The 23,194-nt window shown below is 39.3% G+C and overlaps 1 protein-coding gene across 1 annotated transcript in view; it reads right to left on the bottom strand.

Moving 5' to 3' along the window:
* The window catches only part of RXFP2 (relaxin family peptide receptor 2), a 63,998-nt gene that overhangs the window by 36,467 nt on the left and 4,337 nt on the right, over window positions 1-23,194 (bottom strand). The window contains exons 2-3 of the mRNA XM_027590487.1: window positions 3,197-3,337; window positions 670-747 (exon numbers count right to left, since the gene is read on the bottom strand). Of these exons, the coding sequence (XP_027446288.1) occupies window positions 670-747; window positions 3,197-3,337 (219 nt within the window). The remainder of the gene's footprint in view (window positions 1-669; window positions 748-3,196; window positions 3,338-23,194) is intronic.

The raw sequence follows: 23,194 nt of genomic DNA on the forward strand, positions 1-23,194 counted from the left end.
CACTGGGAAAAAAGGCATCAGGAGCTGCTCTGCACCTTCCTACCTCAGTGTTTGGCAGATCTTGTTTCCCTGCTTGTCCTGTTACCTCCTCCCATTCCCTCATCCAGGGACTTCTAAGTCCATCTCAATGTCATCTTCTCTGTGGTTCATTCCCCACCCCTGGCACAGCCTTCATTTCTTCCAACAGGCTTCCACATTCCCTTGTGCAAACATCATTGCCCCAGTTTAACACTATATTGTACCTTCCCTGCTTCCATCAGGATTTGTCTTTCTTGCTACAGTGTGAAGTATTTGTGAGTTGGGGCCACATCTTTCTTATCATTGTACTCCCAGTCCTTAACATAGGGGCTGGAAAGTAGTTGGTGTTCAATATCTTTACTGAAGAAAGTAATTAAAGGGAAAAAGATCTTTATTATTTGTCATAATTATTCAATATCTATGTATTCTTGCAATCATAGGCTAATACATAAAATGAGCATGAATGGAGTATACTGTTTTCTTCCATCTCTTCAGTCCCATGGCAGACAACAAACCAGTTGACCATTGAAATACATTGAACTGAAATTGAAATTCCAAAGGGAATTTATCACACCACCCATATAAATCCATGCACCGCAAATCATGTTGCTCGCAAAGCTGATACTGAGTCTTTGAATCAATACCACTTACAGCACTCCTGTGTTAATGCCACATTATTAGCATTTCCATGGACTGTGCCAAATATAGTCGCCCATCCACTAGTGTCTCCTGTGAAATGGTGATGAATATGTGTCAGTTATTCTATAAATCAAATATCAAATTACAAAACAAAAGTATAAAAAATTGATAATGAAATCAACCAAAAATTTGTTTAAGTAATTGAATGATAACATAGATGGTAAGGGAGAAAAAGCTAGGCAAACATCTGGAGTTTCCCCTTTTTTGCAGTTACAAATATTTCAAATGTATGTATCAGAAAATATATAATGGAACTAGATAATTATTTTACATACATATATGCATCTTGAAAAATATTACTTGTTTCTAATGCTGACGGTTTACATGTTTCATCTTTAATTTTGAGGTCCTCAGAAGAAAATACAATCTGAATGGTTTTGTCATATGCATATTGCTGCATATGTATGTGTAGATCCATACTTGATAGATGTGATGACTGATAATAAAATGTGTCACCTGATCTCCTTCATAAAGCAAAAGCAAAGTTCCTTTTAATAAAGACTATCTAGTCCTATAGAGTGAAATCATATTTTCTCAATTCGTCAGAGAACATAACCAGCTTATTTGCTAAATTTCCTTCTCCTTTTCAGCAAGAAAATTCTATTCTTTTTAAAAAAGAGGCCTGATTCTGAAATATCATTACTTTAATATATGCTATTAAAATGGTGAGATACATGTTATAATGTACGATACTGAAGTCTGTACAAATAGAAAAGTAAATTTAAATAGTTGCCCACAAGTCCCCTTTGATCCCTGAAACCTTTAACTTCTTTCTATTTCTTATTAATACCCACAATGGTTTTCAAAATGATTCTATTTGGTGCCTTTACAAAAATTATTTTTAATTTGCTTTCAGAACATCCTCATGAATCAGATAAACATGAAGGGTCTCTGATTCCCATGCAGTGAAGAGGGAATGCCAAGCATTTGATTGACTTGCCCATTGACATCCAGACACCTGCTCTCATCACAGAGCAGTGAGTGAGGACCTGCGATATACTCTACTGTCTTAGGCTCTGGTGACACCAAAGCAAATAAGACAAAAAGAAGAACTCTTCTCAAGAAGTTCATGTCAGGGAAAGAAGTACCGTGAAAAGACAAGGCAGCCCTTGGTATGACCATACAGGTACAGCCAGGATGCTGTGGAAACAGAGGGAAAAGGTGCTTATCTTAGACTGGTGAGGAGAGCTTCAGGACAGGGAACTGGGACCAGGGAAGCCAAGCTTCTCAGGTGAAAAGGGGACCTGAACTGAATCCCAAAGGATGAGCATGAATGATCCACAGGAGGTGAGGGCAGAAGTTTCCATGAGAGGGAAGCATGCATGAATAACAGGGGCAGGAAAGCAGATTCTAGAGACAGATGCCTGGCATTTTTGGACGATTGTCTCACTTTGATTGCTAGCTGGGCAGAGCCAAGGAATGGCAGTTCAGGGTGGTAGAAAACACATAGGATTCTTTCAGATTCAGGAGATCTGTGTTTTAGTGTCTACTCACTCATTAGCTAGACATGTCAACTTGGCATCAGCTTCTTCAAGTAAAAATATACATGTTATATTAGACAATATATACACTTCCAACATACAGACCTGAAATGGCCTGTAAGAGTTTTGGTGATCTGGTCTCTGCTTATCTCCTCACCCTCTATATCCTTGTTCACTCTGATCAAGCCATTCTGGCTTTTCTGTCCCACAAACACATTTTCTTATTTCATTGAGCCTCAGGGCTTTTGCACTTGCTGTTTCTTTTGTCTGCAACTCTGTTCCTCTACAGTTTTTCATGGTTTGGTTCTCAATTCAAATGTTATTATCTCAGAGAGGTTTTCTCTGGTTGCATCTTTAAAATAACCCCCCCTTCAGGTCACTTTCTATCCCGTCATCTTGTTTTCTATTCTTTCTGGCACTTATCACTTTCTGAAATATTTAGTATTTAAATAAATATTAATACTTAAAATACATTTTATTTATTTATGTACAGGTTTATTGTCCTCCTTGTTCACATGGCCCACATGAACTCCATGAGGGTAAGACCTCCTCTCCCTTGAGCCTGCTGTGGTCAGGTGAGTTGAAGAGCCCCTGGCACATAGTGGGCACTCAATATAGGTCTGTTCAATAATCAGTTCTCTAGGCAGAGCCCATTCATACTTTATGAAATGTATTCCTGCAGCTGAACCAAATTACCAAGCCAAAAAGAGGTAGTCATAGGAAGACATTTAAAATTAGAATATGGACATCCAAGTGGATTTCAAAATATGGCTTCAATTTTTATCAATTTCATATTTCTGATTTAAGCAACTCCTACCTGTGAAAATTCTGGTTATCATCACAAATTAATTGGGAACAATTACTTGTGTTATAATAGGATTCCCTGTAGAATGCCAAATCATCTCTTCCCTTTCATGATAATTATTATTTGGTCCAAGCACAGTTTGAGGACATTCACAAGGGGAGGTGGGTGTCTGGAGCTGAGTGGGGGGACTCACCACAGTTGTCCTCATCAGCCCCGTTCCCGCAGTCATCCACACCATCACAGTGAAATGCACGGGGTAAGCACTTGGTAAGATTCCCACAGGGAAAATATCCTTTTTGGCACAAAGGAGTACTGCCTTCGGTCAGTGGAAAATCTATGTGAAAGAGGGGACAGAAATCTCATGTGACAGAAAGAAAGTATTAACATGGCTAAACTTTTTCATGGCATCCCCTTTAATTTTCATAAGAGCCCTATGAGTTGAGTTTGTCTGGGGTCATTCATAGCACACAATTTCTTTGAATAATATTCTTAATTATAGCATTCTAAACAATCACGGTCATATCTAACACCAGCTATACCAACAATGGGATCAAGGTTCATTTTGAACTAATTTCAGGAAGGTAATAGTAAACAAAACCAAAGTAATTGTCTTACTTTCGTGTGAAATCAAAGGATTGTCCATTCTTGGAAACAGAAAGGTAAAGCCATGAGCTAACAGAATTAAATAGATGGATTTATTTACTTACTGATCCTTAATGAGAAGGATTTGAGGTGACATAATAAAAACACATATGCAAAAGGACAGTTTAAGTGTGAATTAGAGAGAAATCTAGAACCACATTTGAATAAGGAGAAATAATAGTAAGTTAAGAACACCTAACACTCATTGAGCTTACTGTGTCCCAGGCGATTTGCACAAGTGGTTTATCTCTGTTATTCCTTCTATATATTCCAGTCTATATATGGGTGATATTGTCTTCTATGTTTCAGGTGTAAGGAAGTTAAATGCAGTCATCAGTTTGGAAAGTCACAGAAGGTTTGTTCTCTATCCTGCTATATTAAAAAACATCATTATCACCAATCCAAGGGAACTCCTGGCCTTGATGCCAACCTTCAGTGGCATGGTTAGGAGCACCTTGTTAACGCCCCTTACTCCTTTCAATTAGTTATAATGAACTATAGTCATGCCTGAGTGTACACTCTCCTTCAGTCAATTTCTGTGAAGTTTCATCTTGCATTCCTTTAAAAAAATACATGACTTCCACAATTGTACTAGAGTATTTACGAAGAGCATCTCTTTATTTTCTGGAAAGTACTCTTTTGAAATTGAAAGAATGTCTTTTACATCTAAATTTCCGGAATGTTTTTGGTCATCCTATCCGCAGAGTAATTTTGTCAAAGTTAATTATATTCCTTTTTTATTCCTTTTATCATATTCTCATTCAACCTAGCCACTATTCAGCTTTTGTTTTCTCTTATGTTCCCTGCACAAGGAGACTATTTTTAATCTGTCCTCACAGAGAACTTACGCCCCTTGAAATCAGCTTCCTGCTTTAATTGATATCTTCATAACACAGTAGTTAACAGCGGGCCCTTGGGGTCAGGGGATGATTCAATACATGTATGGGGAGAGAGGATACGAGAACTAAATTGTCTTTCATATGTAGGAAGTTCATAAAAAATAGTTTAACATCTTAGAAAACACATTATATTTTGTATTGTCTTTGCTCATTTTGTCTAATTTTCACTTCCCTTTAATAAATACATCAACAACACACACACACACACACACACACACACACAGACACACACACACACACACACACAGAGCCTGGCCCTCCTTGGGGACAGCTGGACATACCAATGCACACTCTACTCCAGAAGCTGCTGCTGCGCGTTGGTGGTAGTATAGTGGTGAGCATAGCTGCCTTCCAGAATCTGCTGCTGCTACACCTTCCCCAGATGGGGAGGGTGGCCCTTGGATGCTTTTGTACCCATTGGATTTTTGTTCTTACCAAAGCAAAAAATATTTGTTCTGCCATTGTTGCAGTGGTAAATGAGTGATTTACTATTAGCAACTTGGCATAACACCAGTCAGGTCTGACTATTTTAGGGAAATTCTGCTGCGTGGCTCTGGGAGTTGGCTTGTTAAGCCTATTCACACAAGGAAAGGCGTACTGAGTTATAGATTTTTAAATCTCTCCTTTCTTATAAACATTTCTGTAGAGGGCAGATTTATAAAAAACTAGTAGTCCTCCTGTATTTGGAACATGAATGAGTGAGAATCAATATATCTAAGTGAAGCAGCTTTGAAAATTTTTTATGATAGTAACTCACAGACATATATTTTGTATCACAATTCAGCATACAAACAGACACACACTGAAAACAAAATTTCTTGAAATATAACTTGCTTTTTACTTTGTGGGATGTTCTCTGATCATTGCTAGTCTATCTTATTCACATATGGGATCACAAGCTACTAAGTTGACCTCATGATCCACTAATGGTGTAGGGCCCATTATTTACAAGTATTCATTAATGATGAAGTACTCTGGAGACCATCAGACTTACCTAGATTGGAATTATCTCTGCCATTAGACTTCAAGCAAGCTACTTAAGCTCCAAATTTAGTTCCCTCATATTTAAAATAAAGTTTACGTAGTATCCCCCTTATGGATGTGTTTCAGGAGCTAGATAAACTAATGCTTGTGAAGTACTGGAGAGTGCCTGGCCCATGGTAAACCCTCAGTTAATGTTGGTAGGAGGGCAGTTTCAACATAGGGCAAGAAAATAGGACTTTAAGAGGGAACCTCTAATGTAGAATGAAAGTTTGTTGTGTCTTAGTGTTGCAGAATTTTTTATGTGATTTCTAAGAAAGAAATAACAGGGATTATAATAAATCTTCCCCTACTTCCTCACATTTTCTATTTGAAAAGCCATATGACATATATGGTTTTATTTTAAGCAGCCTCAAATCACTTTGAAAGCTAACAGGGAGTTGTAAATGATAAAAAAGCAATGAAAATACCCTTACAACCTCATAATAATAATATTTTCCTAATGATCTAGTAGAGGTGATTAAACATTTGATTAAAGACAATTTTGAAATAGAAAGCTGAGGCTGTATAAGACAATTTGAAGGCAATATATTGTGTTCCCTTGTGGGGTTTACCATGAAGGCAACCTTGAGTTCCTTGCAGGCTGGACCCAACTAAATATCCATCTCACAGATGCAGATTCAGAGCAAGATAAGCAATCAATTGTCACAGACAAGAGGGGTCAACTTTATTTCCTTGTCCCTGAAAGAAAAATGGAATGCATCTAGCAAGTTACAGTGAGGAAAGGGAAAGGGAAAGACTGACCATGTGCAAACAGAACTTATCAATTGCATTTCTCTTAATTCCCCATTTTGCACTCAAGAATGGCATCTTCCTGAAGACATGCTCAAGGTATAAATTTTATGTGGAAGGAAAATAAATAAGTGAAATCTATTCCCTATGCCTTCCCCTCTGTATCCTAAATCACTATTATCCAAGTGCGTGGTACTTACTTGGTGCTCAGTAATTTTTTTAATAAACGAATGAATTAATGGGTCATTTAGGAATAAAAAGAATTAAAGGAAGAGCTCTTTTCAAAATTTAAACTTCCCCAAATTGCAAACTTATATTTTATTTTAATAACAAAAATATTGTTTAGTTTTCTAAGTACTCCATTTATTATTTTTTCCTGGTCATTATATAATTTAAAAAATAATTAAGAATTCTTGCTGTATTTGGCACATACTGAAAAAGAATCAATAGCCGTCTGTAGAAAGCATATTCTGCTGTCTAGTCTTCCTGCCATCTGTGGAAGTGTAAAGAGATAGTTTTTATTGAAACTTGGGGATTATTAAAATGGAGGATGCCTACATAAAAGCTATGTTGATAGCTTCTGCACCGATTTCTATGGGACCCCTGCCAAACACACAGCTGAGAGGAGGTTCGAACATGTGAGAGAAAATTGCTCAGTGAGTGCTTCTTCTCTCATCTGGTCAATATTCTGGACATGTCTGTGCAAAGAGCTTTTTAAATGACTCCTTGAGAGCCTTTTGAGGCCAACTGGACTGCTGCCCAAGAACATTTTTGCTGCCTGCCAACACCTTCCTCCTGTTCCTGGGAAACAACAGGTGAAGATGCTTTTTTAGGTCCTCAGTTTAAGAATCCATGGAGATGTGCAAGTCCCTCTTTTTTTCCTCTGATTCTTTGCCAATACTAGTCCTGCATGAAGCTGAAGACAGCCCTTTTTCCTTCAACCTTGTGTTCTGGCTGAGATTCTTTCCACACTAACACCAGAGATGACAGCTCTACTGTCCCAGGGGGAACATAAAGGATCCTGGCCAATGAGGCCATTTCCCAGAACACGCCACTCCTACCTAGTGGAGTCCAATTCAGATGCAGATGAAGCCTCTGCCATTGATGAAAGAGCCAGCTTACTCTTTACGCTAAAGAGCAGCACCAGAAGAAACATTTATTTCACATGCAGAAATGTTAACTGAGTGCCTTCTGTGTGCTAGGTCAACAGGGTAGACAATGCCCAGTCCCACCTGGAGCTCAGGGGCTAGGATGTCTAAGAGAAGCAGCAATTCCATTCACGATGAGAAGCAAAAGTGAATCCAGCTCATTCACTGAATCCACCTTCTAGAAGCCCTCCTATTTCTCAGAAGAGTCTGAGCATCATAAAAGCCCACATTTGTGGGATGGATGATTTATTGTTTGTGTAGAGATAACGATTAAAGTCTTTCTAAAAAAACTTTAATGTTAAGGTGAGTGGAGAGAAATTGGCTTCTTGTTTGTTTTTTTCTTTTTAAACTTAGAAATCTTAATGCTTTTATGCCTCTGTTTGGTCCTCCCTTCCCTGACAGTATTGTGTGACCATATCAACCAAGATGTATAGGATTCAGATCCAGCTTTATTCATACATTTACCCACCTCCTTTTCATTTCACAGATTGCTGCCTTAACAGAATTTCTCTAAACCCCTATTCTCTGTCATGTTCTTCTGGGACAAACCAACCATTTCAGGCTGGTCAAAGTCCCTCGGGATCCTATTCACAGATGTTCTGTGGAAACTATCACCCTATCTCCCTCTGCAGATGATTGTCCAATGTTTGAACAAACAGATTTGGGGAAATGATGACAAACCACGTGGAACAGAGTATAGGCTCAATAAATGTTGGTTTAAATTAGAAAACAAGAGAACTTCAAATTGTCAATATCATCATCAACAGGGATGGATCTCAGGCCCATGTTTCCCTTGGCTGGGTGCATTTATGTGGATCATGAATAGAATGCTGTGGCCCTTGATGAGTTATAAAGATATAAGGGCACCAGGAAGACTTCTCTTCCAAAACATCTCTGCTACTCACCAATGAAATGCTTAAACTTCACCTTTAGGGATGAATTCTTTTAAGTTAAAATATTGTCTTTTAGTATATAAATACCTATCTTGTTCTGCATGCGTTTGAGAGACTATTTTCTTCTTATAACCTGCCTGAACACAGTGGACTCAGAGAATGATCACCGTGGTGGATGAAGGAATAAGAACATGGAAAGAGTGCTTGTGGAAGTGAAGCCTGATGGAAGCTTGGCATGGGAAATGTGGAAAGGAGAGAAGGTGCTTCCCTTTTCCCTTCTCTCACCCTTCTAATTCATCCCGTCTGCTGACTGCTTAGTGTCAAGGGAATTTCACTGGGGTTTCTTCCTCTTGGCGGTAATTCTCCCAAATTCTAGTTCCATTGACTTACAGATTTACCTACATACAAGACTGCTGCATGTGCCTGGGCAGGATGTACCTCACACAAGCATGGGGCACCATTCACATAGACAGCTGGTGTCGAGCCACGTAGAAGCCACACATTCCTAGGCTGAGGCCCTGGGTGCTTCTTTGATGATGCACAAAGGATGAAGTTCTTCTTCCCTGCCCATGCTGAAGTTGTCCATCTATGTTTTATATTCCACTTCACCTCATGTTCTCAGAATCTCTCTCTGTTAATTATTATCTTATTCTCCTATATTTTAATATCCCTCTCTCTCCACTCATTTTTAAACTCATGTTAATCTTATTCAACCAGCTCTCATCTTCAAAACCAACCAACCAACCAACCAATCAATCAAGCAAGCAAGCAAACAACCAACCAACCCATCAACCCAGATCCTACTGTATCCACAGTAGAACTGAGACCCACTTCTCTCTTCAGAATTAAATTTCTCAGAAAAATCATACAAGTCAGTGTCTCCACTTCCTCACCAACCTTTCTGTCTTCAACCCACAGCATTTGGTCTTGGCCTTTCTGCTGTCTACCATCAGCATCATTAATGTCCTCTTTGTTACTAGATGCAGGAGCTATTTTACAGTCTTCATCTTACTTAGTTCTCTGTAGCATTTGACACAGCCAACCACAGCCACTGGGCTGAAACCTTTTTTCCCGTGGCTTTGTGATGTCTCACTGCCCTGGTGTACTTCCTCCTCCATATTCTCTAAAGGTCCTCTCCTCTCTATCTTCTTTTTTTTTCTTTAAATTTTTATTGTTATGTTAATCACCATATATTACATTGTTAGTTTTTGATGTAGTGTTCCATGATTCATTGTTTGCATATAACACCCAGTGCTCCACGCAGAATGTGCCCCCTTTAATACCCATCACCAGGCTAACCCATCCTCCCAACCCACTCCCCTCTAGAACCCTCAGTTTGTTTTTCAGAGTCCATCGTCTTTCATGGTTTGTCTCCCCCTCCGATTTACTCCCCTTCATTCTTCCCCTCCTGCTATCTTCTTCTTTTTTTTTTTCTTAACATATATTGCATTATTTGTTTCAGGGGTACAGATCTGTGATTCAACAGTCTTGCACAATGCACAGCGCTCACCATAGCACATACCCTCCCCAATGTCTATCACCCAGCCACCCTGTCCCTCCCACTGCCCCACCATTCCAGCAACCCTCAGTTTGTTTCCTGAGATTAAGAATTCCTCATATCAGTGAGGTCATATGATACATGTCTTTCTCTGATTGACTTATTTCACTCAGCATAACACCCTCCAGTTCCATCCACGTCATTGCAAATGGCAAGATCTCATTCCTTTTGATGGCTGCATAATATTCCATTGTGTATATATACCACTTCTTCTTTATCCATTCATCCGTCGATGGACATCTTGGCTCTTTCCACAGTTTGGCTATTGTGGACATTGCTGCTATAAACATTGGGGTGCACATACCCCTTCAGATCCCTACATTTGCATCTTTGTGGTAAATACCCAGTAGTGCAATTGCTGGATCATATGGTAGCTCTATTTTCAACTTTTTGAGGAACCTCCATACGGTTTTCCGGAGTGGCTGCACCAGCTTGTATTTCCACCAACAGCGTAGGAGAGTTCCCCTTTCTCCGCATCCCCGCCAACATCTGTCGTTTCCTGACTTGTTAATTTTACCCATTCTGACGGGTGTGAGGTGGTATCTCATTGAGGTTTTGATTTGGATTTCCCTGATGCCGAGCGATGTTGAGCACTTTTTCATGTGCCTGTTGGCCATTTGGATGTCTGCTTGGAAAAATGTCTGTTCATGTCTTCTGCCCATTTCTTGATTGGATTATTGGTTCTTTGGGTGTTGAGTTTCATAAGTTCTTTATACATTTTGGATACTAGCCCTTTATCTGATATGTCATTTGCAAATATTTTCTCCCATTCTGTCGGTTGTCTTTTGGTTTTGTGGACTGTTTCTTTTGCTGTGCAAAAGCTTTTTATCTTGAGGAAATCCCAATAGTTCATTTTTGCCCTTGCTTCCCTTGCCTTTGGCGATGTTTCTAGGAAGAAGTTGCTGCGGCTGAGGTTGAAGAGGTTGCTGCCTGTGTTCTCCTTTACGATTTTGATGGGCTCCTGTCTCAAATTTAGGTCTTTCAACCATTTGGAGTCTATTTTTGTGGGTGGTGTAAGGAAATAGTCCAGTTTCATTCTTCTGCATGTGGCTGTCCAATTGTCCCAACACCATTTGTTGAAGAGACTGTCTTTTTTCCACTGGACATTCTTTCCTGCTTTGTCAAAGATGAGTTGAGCATAGAGTTGAGGGTCCATTTCTGGGCTCTCTATTCTGTTCCATTGATCTATGTGTCTGTTTTTGTGCCAGTACCATACTGTCTTGATGATGACAGCTTTGTAATAGAGCTGGAAGTCTGAATTGTGATGCCGCCGGCTTTCCTTTTCTTTTTCAACATTCCTCTGGCTTTTCGGGGTCTTTTCTGGTTCCATACAAATTTTAGGATTATTTGTTCCATTTCTTTGAAAAAAGTGGATGGTATTTTGATGGGGATTGTATTGAATGTGTAGATTTCTCTAGGTAGCATTGACATCTTCACAATATTTTTTCTTCCAATCCATGAGCATGGAACGTTTTTCCATTTCTTTGTGTCTTCCTCAATTTCTTTCATGAGTATTTTATAGTTTTCTGAGTACAGATCCTTTGATTAGATTTATTTCTAGGTATCTTATGGTTTTGGGTGCAATTGTAAATGGGATCGACTCCTTAATTTCTCTTTCTTCTGTCTTGTTGTTGGTGTATAGGAATGCCACTGATTTCTGGGCATTGATTTTATATCCTGCCACTTTACTGAATTCCTGTATGAGTTCTAGCAGTTTTGGGGTGGAGTCTTTTGGGTTTTCCACATACAGTATCATATCATCTGCAAAGAGTGAGAGTTTGACTTCCTCTTTGCCGATTTGGATGCCTTTGATTTCTTTGTGTTGTCTGATTGCTGTGGCTAGGACTTCTAATATTATGTTGAATAGCAGTGGTGATAGTGGACATCCCTGCTGCATTCCTGAGCTTACGGGGAAAGCTCTCAGCTTTTCCCCATTGAGAATGATATTCGCTGATGGTTTTTCATAGATGGCTTTTATGATATTGAGGTATGTACCCTCTATCCCTATACTCGAGTTTTGATCAAGAAAGGATGCTGTACTCTGTCAAATGCTTTCTCTGCATCTATTGAGAGGATCATATGACTCTTGTTCTTTCTTTTGTTAATATATTGTATTCCGTTGATTGATTTGCGGATGTTGAACCATCCTTGCAGCCCAGGGATAAATCCCACCTGGTCATGGTGAATAATCCTTTTAATGTACTGTTGGATTCTATTGGCTAGTATTTTGGTGAGAATTTTTGCGTCTGATGCTCATCAGGGATATTGGTCTGTAATTCTCCTTTTTGATGGGGTCTTTGTCTGGTTTGGGGTTCAAGGTAATGGTGGCCATATAAAACGAGTTTGGAAGTTTTCTTTCCATTTCTATTTTTTGGAACAGTTTCAGGAGTATAGGTATTAATTCTTCTTTAAATGTTTGGTAGAATTCCCCTGGGAAGCTGTCTGGCCCTGGGCTTTTGTTTGTTGGGAGATTTTTGATGACTGCTTCAATTTCCTTAGTGGTTATAGGTCTGTTCAGGTTTTCTATTTCTTCCTGGTTCAATTTTGGTAGTTGATACATCTCTAGGAATGCACCCATTTCTTCCACATTATCTAATTTGCTGGCATATAGTTACTTATAATATGTTCTTATAATTGTTTGTATTTCTTTGGTGTTGGTTGTGATCTCTCCTCTTTCATTCATGATTTTGTAGATTTGGGTCATTTCTCTTTTCTTTTTGGTAAGTCCGGCCAGGGGTTTATCAATCTTGTTAATTCTTTTAAAGAACCAGCTCCTAGTTTCGTTGATCTGTTCTACTGTTCTTTTGGTTTCTATTTCATTGATTTCTGCTCTGACCTTGATTATTTCTCTTCTCCTGCTGGGTTTAGGCTTTATTTGCTGTTTTTTCTCTAGCTCCTTTAAGTGTAGGGTTAGGTTGTGTATTTGAGACCTTTCTTGTTTCTTGAGAAAGGCTTGTATTGCTATATACTTTCCTCTTAGGACTGCCTTTGCTGCATTCCAAAGATTTTGAACCGTTGTGTTTTCATTTTCATTGGTTTCCATGAATTTTTTTAATTCTTCTTTAATTTCCTGGTTGACCCATTCATTCTTTAGTGGGATGCTCTTTAGCCTCCATGTATTTGAGTTCTTTCCGACTTTCCAGTTGTGATTGAGTTCTAGTTTCAAAGCATTGTGGTCTGAAAATATGCAGGGAATAATCCCAATCTTTTGGTACCGGTTGAGACCTGATTTGTGACCTAGGATGTGATCAATTCTGGAGAATGTTCCATGGGCACTAGAGAAGAATGTGTATTCTGTTGCTTTGGGATGGAATGTTCTGAATATGTCTGTGAAGTCCATTTGGTCCAGTGTGTCAGTTAAAGTCTTTATTTCCTTGTTGATCTTTTGCTTAGATGATCTGTCCATTTCAGTCGGGGGGGGTGTTAAAGTCCCCCACTATTATTGTATTGTTGTCAATGTGTTTCTTTGCTTTTGTTATTAATTGCCTTATATAATTGGCTGCTCCCATGTTAGGGGCATAGATATTTAAAATTGTTACATCTTCTTGTTGGATAGACCCTTTAAGGAGGATGTAGTGTCCTTCCTCATCTCTTATTACAGTCTTTGTTTTAAAATCTAATTTGTCGGGCGCCTGGGTGGCTCAGTTGGTTAAGTGACTGCCTTCGGCTCAGGTCATGATCCTGGAGTCCCTGGATCGAGTCCCGCATCGGGCTCCCTGCTTGGCAGAGGGTCTGCTTCTCCCTCTGACCCTCCCCCCTCTCATGTGCTCTCTCTCTCATTCTGTCTCAAGTAAATAAATAAAATCTTTAAAAAATAATAAAATAAAATCTAATTTGTCTGATATAAGAATTGCCACCCCAGCTTTCTTTTGGTGTCCATTAGCATGAAAAATGGTTTTCCACCCCCTTACTTTCAATGTGGGGGTGTCTTTGGGTCTAAAATGAGTTTCTTGCAGACGGCATATTGATGGGTCTTGTTTTTTTAACCAATTTGATAGCCTCTGTCTTTTGATTGGGGCATTTAGCCCATTTACACTCAGGGTAACTATTGAAAGATATGAATTTAGTGCCATTGTATTGCCTGTAAGTTGACTGTTACTGTATATTGTCTGTGTTCCTTTCTGGTCTATGTTGCTTTTAGGCTCTCTCTTTGCTTAGAGGACCCCTTTCAATATTTCTTGGAGGGCTGGTTTCATGTTTGCAAATTCCTTTAGTTTTTGTTTGTTCTGGAAGCTTTTTATCTCTCCTTCTATTTTCAATGAGAGCCTAGCTGGATATAGTATTCTTGGCTCCATATTTTTCTCATTTAGTGCTCTGACGATATCATGCCCATCCTTTCTGGCCTGCCAGGTCTCTGTGGATAGGTCTGTTGCCAGTCTAATGTTTCTACCATTATAGGTAACATATCTCTTCTTCCGAGCTGCTTTCAAGATTTTCTCTTTGTCTCTGAGACTTGTAAGTTTTTATTGATTTTGAGAGGGGTTCTCTGTGCCTCCTGGATTTTGATGCCTGTTTCCTTCCCCACATTAGGGAAGTTCTCTGTTATAATTTGCTCCAACATACCTTCTGCCCCTCTCCCTTTTTCTTCTTCTTCTGGGATCCCAATTATTCTAATGTTGTTTTGTCTTATCATATCGCTTATCTCTCGAATTCTGCCCTCGTGATCCAGTAGTTGTTTATCTCTCTTTTTCTCAGTTTCTTTATTTTCCATCATTTGGTCTTCTATATCGCTGATTCTCTCTTCTGCCTCATTTATCCTAGCAGTTAGTGCTCCCATTTTTGATTGCACCTCATTAATAGCCTTTTGGATTTCGACTTGGTTAGATTTTAGTTCTTTTATTTCTCCAGAAAGGGTTTCTCTAATAACTTCCATGCTTTTTTCAAGCCCAGCTAGTATCTTTAAAACCATGATTCTGAACTCTAGATCTGACATCATACTAATGTCCGTATTGAGTAGGTCCCTAGCAGACAGTACTACCTCTTGTTCTTTTTGTTGAGGTGATTTTTTTCATCTTGTCATTTTGTCCAGAGAAGAATAGATGAATGAGAGAACAAAATGCTAACAGGTTAACAACGTCCCCAGAGAATATACTCTAAACAAATCAGAAAAGTCCTGAAACCAGGGGAAAAGAAAGGGAAAGAAAGAAAAAAGAAAGAGAAGAAAAAGAAAAAGATAAAGATAAAAACAAACAAAAACAGAACAAAACAAAAAAAACAGAATATGATCAAATATGATAAGGCTAGTGTACAGATCAGTGCCACACACTAGATTTTGGGCGTATTTTAGTCTGTTAGTAGAAAGTGCCTCCTAAAATTTTAAAGAAAGAAAGACTTATATATGTACAAAATAAGGGTTGATACAATGAAGGGATGGAATGTGACTGTAAGGATGAAAAGTATAAAGAAGTTTTAAAAAGGAATTGATAAGGTGCTTGAAAAAAGAAAGAAGAGGATATAAAAAAAGAAAGGAAGAAAGAAAAAAAAGGGGAGAGAATGTGATCAGGTAGGAGACTAGAACAAAGCCATACACTAGAGATTTAGGGTATATTTTGATATGTTAGAAGAAACTATCTCAAAATTTTAAGGAGGGAACAACTTATATATATATATATGCCAAAAATAAAGGTAAGTACTATGAAGGGATAGAATATGACTCTAAAAATGAAAAATAAAAATGTTTTTTTAAAAAAGGGATTGATAAAATGTTGGTTGAAAAAGGGAAAAAGAAAAATTAAAAAAAAAAACAGTTAAAAAAATTAACTTTGAAAGACTAATGAATCATGGTAAAAAAGCCATGAATTCTATGTGCAGTATTCCCCTAGCGCTGGAGTTCTTCGGTTCTCATTGATCAGTAAACTTGGTCTTGGCTGGCTGTTCGTGCTGATCTTCTGGGGGAGGGGCCTGTTGCCATGGTTCCCAAATGTCTTTGCCAGAGGCGGAATTGCCTCGCCCTTGTCGGTCCAGGCTGAGTAATCTGCTCGGGTTTGCTCTTGGGAGCTTTTGTTCCCTGCAAGCTTTCCGTACAGCTTTGGAGGACGAGAGTGAAAATGGCCTCCCAATCTCCGCCCCAGAGGAGCCGAGAACTCGGGGCCCCGCTCCTCAGTGCGCCCCCAGAGAAAAGCAGTCACTCCCGTCTCCCCGGTCTCCGGCTGCACTCCGTGCTCACCTGGCCTGTGACCGCGTGTTTCTATGTCTGGCACCCGACCCCGTGTGGAGTCTCCAAACCCAGCCGATCCCTGTGGTGCGTTCCCGCGCCACTCCTCCCGGGGGAGGAAGGGGACTCTCCCCAGATCTGCCGCTTGTTGGGTCCCTGCTGGAGGAGCAGTGCCCCGACTGTCACCAATCACAGTTTATGGCAACCCCAAGCTGAGAGCCCGTGCCTCGGCTCCGTCTCTGCAGCCAACTTCCCCACTCCGATACCTGGGAGCTCTGCTGCACTCAGTCACCCCCGGTCTTTCTGTGACCCCGAGGGTCCTGAGACCACACTGTCCCACGAGGGTTCCACCCCCCGCTTAGCCACTGGAGCGACGTCCCTCAGCGGAGCCAACTTCTAAAAGGTCCGATTTTGTGCTCTGCGGCTCTAGCATTTGCCAGAAGCGGCCGACCGAGGCCCCCTCCCCCACTGTCTGTCCTCCCAAATATCGCCTTGGATTCACTTCTCCGCACGTCCTACCTTCCAGAAAGTGGTCGCTTTTCTGTTCAGAGAGTTGTTGCTATTCTTTTCTTCGATCTCCTGTTGAGTTTGTAGGTGTTCAGAATGGTTTGATCCCTATCCAGCTGAATTCCTGAGACCAGATGAAATCCAGGTCTCCTACTCCTCTGCCACCTTGCTCCTATCTCCTCTCTATCTTCTTAATGTATTGGCTCCTTTGTCTTTGTCAACACCCTAAAGATCACTGTTAAACATATGGTCAGAGATTTCCCAGACCATAAAGTCAATTAAAGAATTAAGAGGAATCTTTAACAAGTTACTAATATTTAGTTTTTCAAATAAGAAAAAATTTTAAAACCCTAAGTTACCATGTATTACAATAATGATTTATTAGAAAAATAGTATTTTATCATTGAAAATTACACAAAACATATCCCCAGGGAAAAAAGACAATCCTTTAAAAGGAATACACTTAGCTTTATGGAAAAAACTAACTTATTTATGCTCCTGGACTGGTGAAACTTTCATTCCTGATAGCAGTGGCCCGGAACACAGTGTTTGGAACTATGTGTGAGAAAATTGAATCTGGCAATGTTACCAGAATTCTTTAGAGAGCTTAACCTTCTGGTCTATAACTTACAAATATTTTCGCCCAGTCTGTCATTCATCATTAACTTTGCTTACGACAGGGGCTCCAGAGATGTATCTATCAAGTTCTGACTTTAAAATAACTATGCAAACTAAAAATAGAAGGTAACTTGATTTAATAAAGGGCATCTGTAAAAACCGATAGTACATAATATGCTTAATGGTGGATTTTTGAAGGCTTTCCTTTTGAGATTCGGAACAGGACAGCAATGTCCACTATTTCTATAACTATTCAACATTGTCCTGGAGGACTCTAGCAAATGTAGTGAGACAAGGCAAATAAATCAATGGTTTGAATATTGAAAGAAAAGAAATAACACTGTCATTATTTATGAATGATGTGATTGTGAACATAAAAAAATTACTAGTAGTAGTGAATTTAGCAAGGTTTCTGAAATTCAGTGTCATTTCTCTATGTCAGCAACAAACAATTAGATAATAAAATGTTTAAAAAATACTTTTTATTACAGCATCAACAGTGTTCTATATTTAGGAATAAATCTAACAAAAATCTGCAAGACATTTATGTAAAGTATATAAAATTATTGAGTGACATTAAAGATGCAAATAAATGGAGACTTAATATTTTAAAGAAGTTAATCCTTCCCCCAATTGATCTACAGGTTCAAAGAAATTACAATAAAAATCCAGGAGTGTTTATGTATATGTGCATAGAAATGGATAAGTTGTTTCTAAAAGGCATATATTTCTAGAAGCTCAGTAAAAGCCAGGTTAGTCTGGAAGAAAGAGAACAAGGCAAGAGAACTTATCTGTAAACTAAGACTTATCATGTGGGTACAAAAATTTATGCAGTGTAATACTGGGGGGAAAGGATGAACAACAGACAAATTGAATGGAATAGAAAGTTCTGAAAGAGACAGACAGATGTGAACGTTTGATTTATGACCAAGTGGCACTGCAGAGCAGTAGTGGGGTATAGGTACTTCTAGGTGGCTTATATTTAAATATTAAAGGTAATCCAATCGATGTTCTGGAAGATAATAAGGGAAAAGTCTTTATGACTTTAGGGTAGAGATTTTAAGGAGAATACAAAAAAAAAAACACAACCCAGAAAATAAACAAAAGTGTTAATCATAAAGGAAAAGAGAGCTGAATTTGACTATATTAAAATTAAGAAATTCTATTGCAAAAAATGAAAAAAATATACCATTAAGAAAGTGTAAAGGCAAGCTACAGAGTAGAAGATGTTTCAGAAAGTTTGTAATTAGAATGTATGTGAGTGTGAGTGTATGTGAGTGTGAGTGTGTGAGTGTGTGCAGTGAGTGTGTGTATGGGGCGGGGGAAAAGGGAGGTCCTACAAATTAATGAGGAAAAGATGAACAGTAAATAGAAAACGGACAAGAAACTGAATAGACACATAACAAAGTGGATATACAAATGGCCAAAAACATTTGAAAAAGTATTAAATCTAATTAGTATGCAGGGAAATGCAAATTAAAACTACAAGCTATCACTACAGATTACCAGTATGGCTATAATTTTAAAAACCACCAATCCTACACTATTTGGCGAGGATGTGAGGCTATGCAAACTCTCATGCACTTGTGGGGTGTTCCTTGGAGCAGCGGCTTTGGGAAACCACCTGTCATTACCCGTTAAACACGAAGCCTTGAAAACCTGATGAGTCAGCAGTTTTAATTGGCGGCATGTACCCAGAGAAGTGCATGCACGTGCATACCAGAGACTCAGACAAGAATATTCACTGAAGCATTCTTCATAACAGCCTCACACTGGAAACAACCCAAATGTCCTTGAAAAGTAAAACATAAAAACTGTGGTGTGTTCATCAATGGCATATAGTATAGTATTGAAAATGAACAAATTAAGTCATTCAAGGTGATGTCTGATCAAACACAGGCAGCAGAGAGTTCTTTACTTTTTATAATTGTGTATTCTGGCAGCCCTACATCTACGGGGATAAGATTTTTGAGGCTTCAGCTTGTGCTGTTCTCTATATCCGAAATGCAATTTTTCTCTTTTTCACTTCATCATTCTTTTTTTTTTTAATGTTATGTTAGTCACCATACATTAAATCATTAGTTTTTTGAGGTAGTGTTCCACAAACCATTGTTTTCATATAACACCCAGTGCTCATCACAACATGTGCCCTCCTTAATACCCATCACTGGGCTACCGCTTCCTCCCACTCCCTCCCCTCTGAAACCCTTAGATGGTTTCCCAGAGTCCATACTCACTCTTTATACCCATTTCAAAAGTCATTTCTGTGAGAACTTTACTGAGCCCCTCCAGAATCTCTCCAGAGTAGGAACTTTCTCGGGTTGCCTGGGTGGCTCAGTGGGTTATGTGTCTGCCTTCGGCTCAGGTCATGATCCTGGGGTCCTGGGATCGAGCCCTGCATCAGGCTCCCTGCTCAGTGGGGAGCCTGCTTCTCCCTCTGCCTGCTCTGCCTGCTTCCCAGCTTGTGCTCTCTCTCTCTGACAAATAAATAAACTCTTAAAAAAAATATGAACTTTCTCCCCACCAAGGCATCTTACACATATCTCTATTGTAGTATTTATGGCATTTTATTATAGATATTTTTCTTTTTCCCATTGTGTCCCACTGATGAAAGGGAACTTATTCTACCAATTTTGATTCTCCCAATGCCTCGCGAAGTTTTCAGTTTTTAGCACTTACTATATGCCTCAAAATTGTTATCTAAACTTAAGTAACATATTCAGGGGTAACTGTGTTTCCATAATTAGACTACATATACCTAAAATGCTGTATGTGGAAGTGGGGAGTACACAGGTACTTCATGATAATCCATGTCAGAAGCATAGGTCCAACTTGAGTGTACATGTGTCAGATAGGACGTCAATGTGGGTTAGGTGCAGATAGGAGCTTTATGTTCATTTCTCTTTTCTCATTTATCTACTATCAATACTATAGTTATTTTTATGTTGGCATTTTTTTAAAAAAAAAGATTTATTTATTTATTTGAGAGAGAGAATGAGCAGGGAGAGTACAGAGGGAAAGGGAGAAGCAGACTCCCTGCTGAGCAGGGAGCCTGATGCAGGGCACTCCCAGGATGCTGCAGGGCTGGATTCCAGGACGCTGGGATCATGATGTGAGCTGAAGGCAGACACTTAACCAACTGAGCCAGCCAGGTGCCCCATATGTTGGCATTTTTGCTTCAAGTTATCTACCACTGAAGGGGAGAGGTGTTTAGGTCTCCTAATTTCTACCTAAAAAATAGGTAGATTCTATGTACGTTGAGGTAAGGTGGCCCACACTGACTTATGGTATATGCTCTATTTCTGGGAATCAGTATAAATATTTCCCTCATGCTTTGCTTTTTACAAAATTCTTGCAATTCACTCATACAATGGACACAAATCACATCGCCTTTGCAAAACCCTGTGTTCCTAGTGAGGGCAACTTATTTTTCCAAGTAGATAATTTTAGCATTAGTTACAGTAAGAGTGGCATTTATAAGTGGGAAGTAGGAAACAGCCATAAAGGAATGATTTCTGAACAAGGGAAGAGAATTTTTCACCAACACTCAGCATGGGGTATTATCCCTTTCCTGACTATAAGTAAGTTTGCCTAAAGACTCTCTTATCTCAGTTTCAGACAGAATTTAAGACTTTTGAGGGAATATTTTTGCAGTGGCCCTCAAAAGAAGAATGGAAGTAAATCAGTATCTTTTGAATTTCTTATATTTCATGAATTTACATGAAAGAAAATTAAGAGTAGAAATATCTACAATAATAGATACACTATTTTTAGCCTAAGATACACTATTTTTAGCCTATGTGGTTGAGCCTGAAAATCTCAGACAAAAGGGTGAATAAGAAAGAGACAGAGGTGGGTAGGGGGAGGGAGGGGAGAGGGGAGGGCGAGGGAGGGGGGAGGAACGAGGCGAGTGCTTGAATTAGCGATCTTGTCCTGCTGCAGGCAAATGACTCGTCTAGTCCAGTCCACTGGCTGGACCATAATCAAGCAAAAAAGTGGATAATTAAAACAACATGACGAATGAAAAAGAGGATCTCACTCTAAATCAGAAGAGATGCCTCCCTAGCCATTTTGTCATGGGTTAACAGTTTCTTCCAAAAAAGGGAGTGGTAGAGACTACCTTGTAGTTAAATGTGCACATTAATTATTCTTTTCTGGATCATACTATCCACTAAGAGGCTGTATACTGATCATTAGACAATGTGGGTTCAGCTATTTCTTTGCTAAATATTTAATTTGTTCTTATAATCCTCAAAATTAAAAAACAAATTCAAGTAGAATTAATATGTTAAATAATGCAGTGAATGCAATTAACATCCTGATATGCGCAGAGTATAGCAAGGAATTAGCATTTCTTCTAGGAAAAAAAGCCTACTTATATTTTGATGTGCTAACTGTAATACCAGTGTTTCCAGAGGTGTGATCCAGAGGACAAGTTTATAAGATCACCTGGCTTGCTTCTATACTGTGCAGAGTCCTGCGCTCTAGCCTAGACCTATTGACTCTACTGGGGGTGGAGTCCTAGAATCTATTCCCTTAACATCATCACAAGTGGTTCCTAGAAACCCAGCAGTTACACCAATATTATGACCGAGGCTAAGAGATTATTTGGCGTGCTGAAGGCCAAAGGCTGGTGAAGGATAAGGCAGTGACTTGAACACAGTTTTGCTAACCCTAAGTCGAACATACTTGCCACTCTGCTGCGTCCCCTACCCTGATCCCTTACATCCGTACGGCACTTCTCTTTACTACTCCAGATCTCTGGTTTGTGTGCCCATCAGTGTCCAATTTTTGATAAAGCAAAATCTGAAGAATGAAAACTACCTTCTTTTCCGAGCTTCTGCATCAAGATGATCTGTTGTGAGCAAGTTCTGAATATGCTCCCCACAACACAATTTTCCATAGACACAAAAACGATTGCTACTATGTTTCTTCATTAAAACATTAAGCTCTTAGCAGAAAGAACTCTCCACAAATATGAATAGAGAAAAAGCCGCTGGTGTGAGAGGAACTAGCCCCCCAGGTGGGACTGGATGAGCACTAGGACTGGGCTCCAAGCTTCTCTCTGAAATGGGCTGAATGTGGCCGGGCCAGCAGGTGCGTGGACCTACGGGAAGCGTGAGCATTGGGACTGAGCTCCTGATGATGAATGGGGGATGAAAAGGCTCTGCCTGACTACCCAAGGTTGTGAATTTGATATTGCCCTGCTCATGCCAGCAGTGAAAGCAGCAGTGGTGATTTGCAAACTGAACATGAGATTTGGAACTGGTAAAATCCCCGAGATTCGAACATAAATGACAGCTCAGATTTCAACACTTCAGTGGGCTATGTCGAGGCAATTATGGGATCCCTCCCAGGGAGAGGTGTGCAGGAGGAAAGTCCCTTCGACTTTATGAAAATGTCCAGGGCTCCAGAAAAGGGAGAATTCATACGTGAGGAATTAGATGATAGTGCTTTAAAAATCAGTTTAAATCTGTATGATTAAAATTCTCAAAGAAATAATGGAAGGAATAGTATCATGAGGTAAGAATGGAAGTTTCTAAAACCAGAGCAGACAGATTTAAATACAGTTGGAATTCTTGGAGTGGAAAATATCATCACCAATATTTTTTTTAAATTTGAGCAGATTGATTAAAAAGTAAACTGGCATTACAGAAAGGAAGAAATAGTTAAAATGATCTCTCTCTCTTTCTCATTGAACACTTTATTCTAATAACACAGAACTTCCCCGGGGAAAGAAAAGAGTCATACAGCACTGGGGAGAGTAATGTGGCATGGGACAGTGGTAACCTGAATAGAGTGATGGCTAGTATAGGTCTATAACACCTTAAAAGAAACCCATTGGAGAAACTTATTTCAGAATTTATAATTTGCTTTATTCTAGAAAGTTAATATGATGTATATGCTATAAATGACATAACATTCCCTGCTGCGTGTGGGGCAAAATCACATAATCAAACACATTAATATTTATCTATATCACAATGTGTGAAGTTTTG

The sequence above is a fragment of the Zalophus californianus genome, chromosome 3 (genome assembly GCF_009762305.2).
Source record: "Zalophus californianus isolate mZalCal1 chromosome 3, mZalCal1.pri.v2, whole genome shotgun sequence".
Classification (NCBI taxonomy): domain Eukaryota; kingdom Metazoa; phylum Chordata; class Mammalia; order Carnivora; family Otariidae; genus Zalophus; species Zalophus californianus.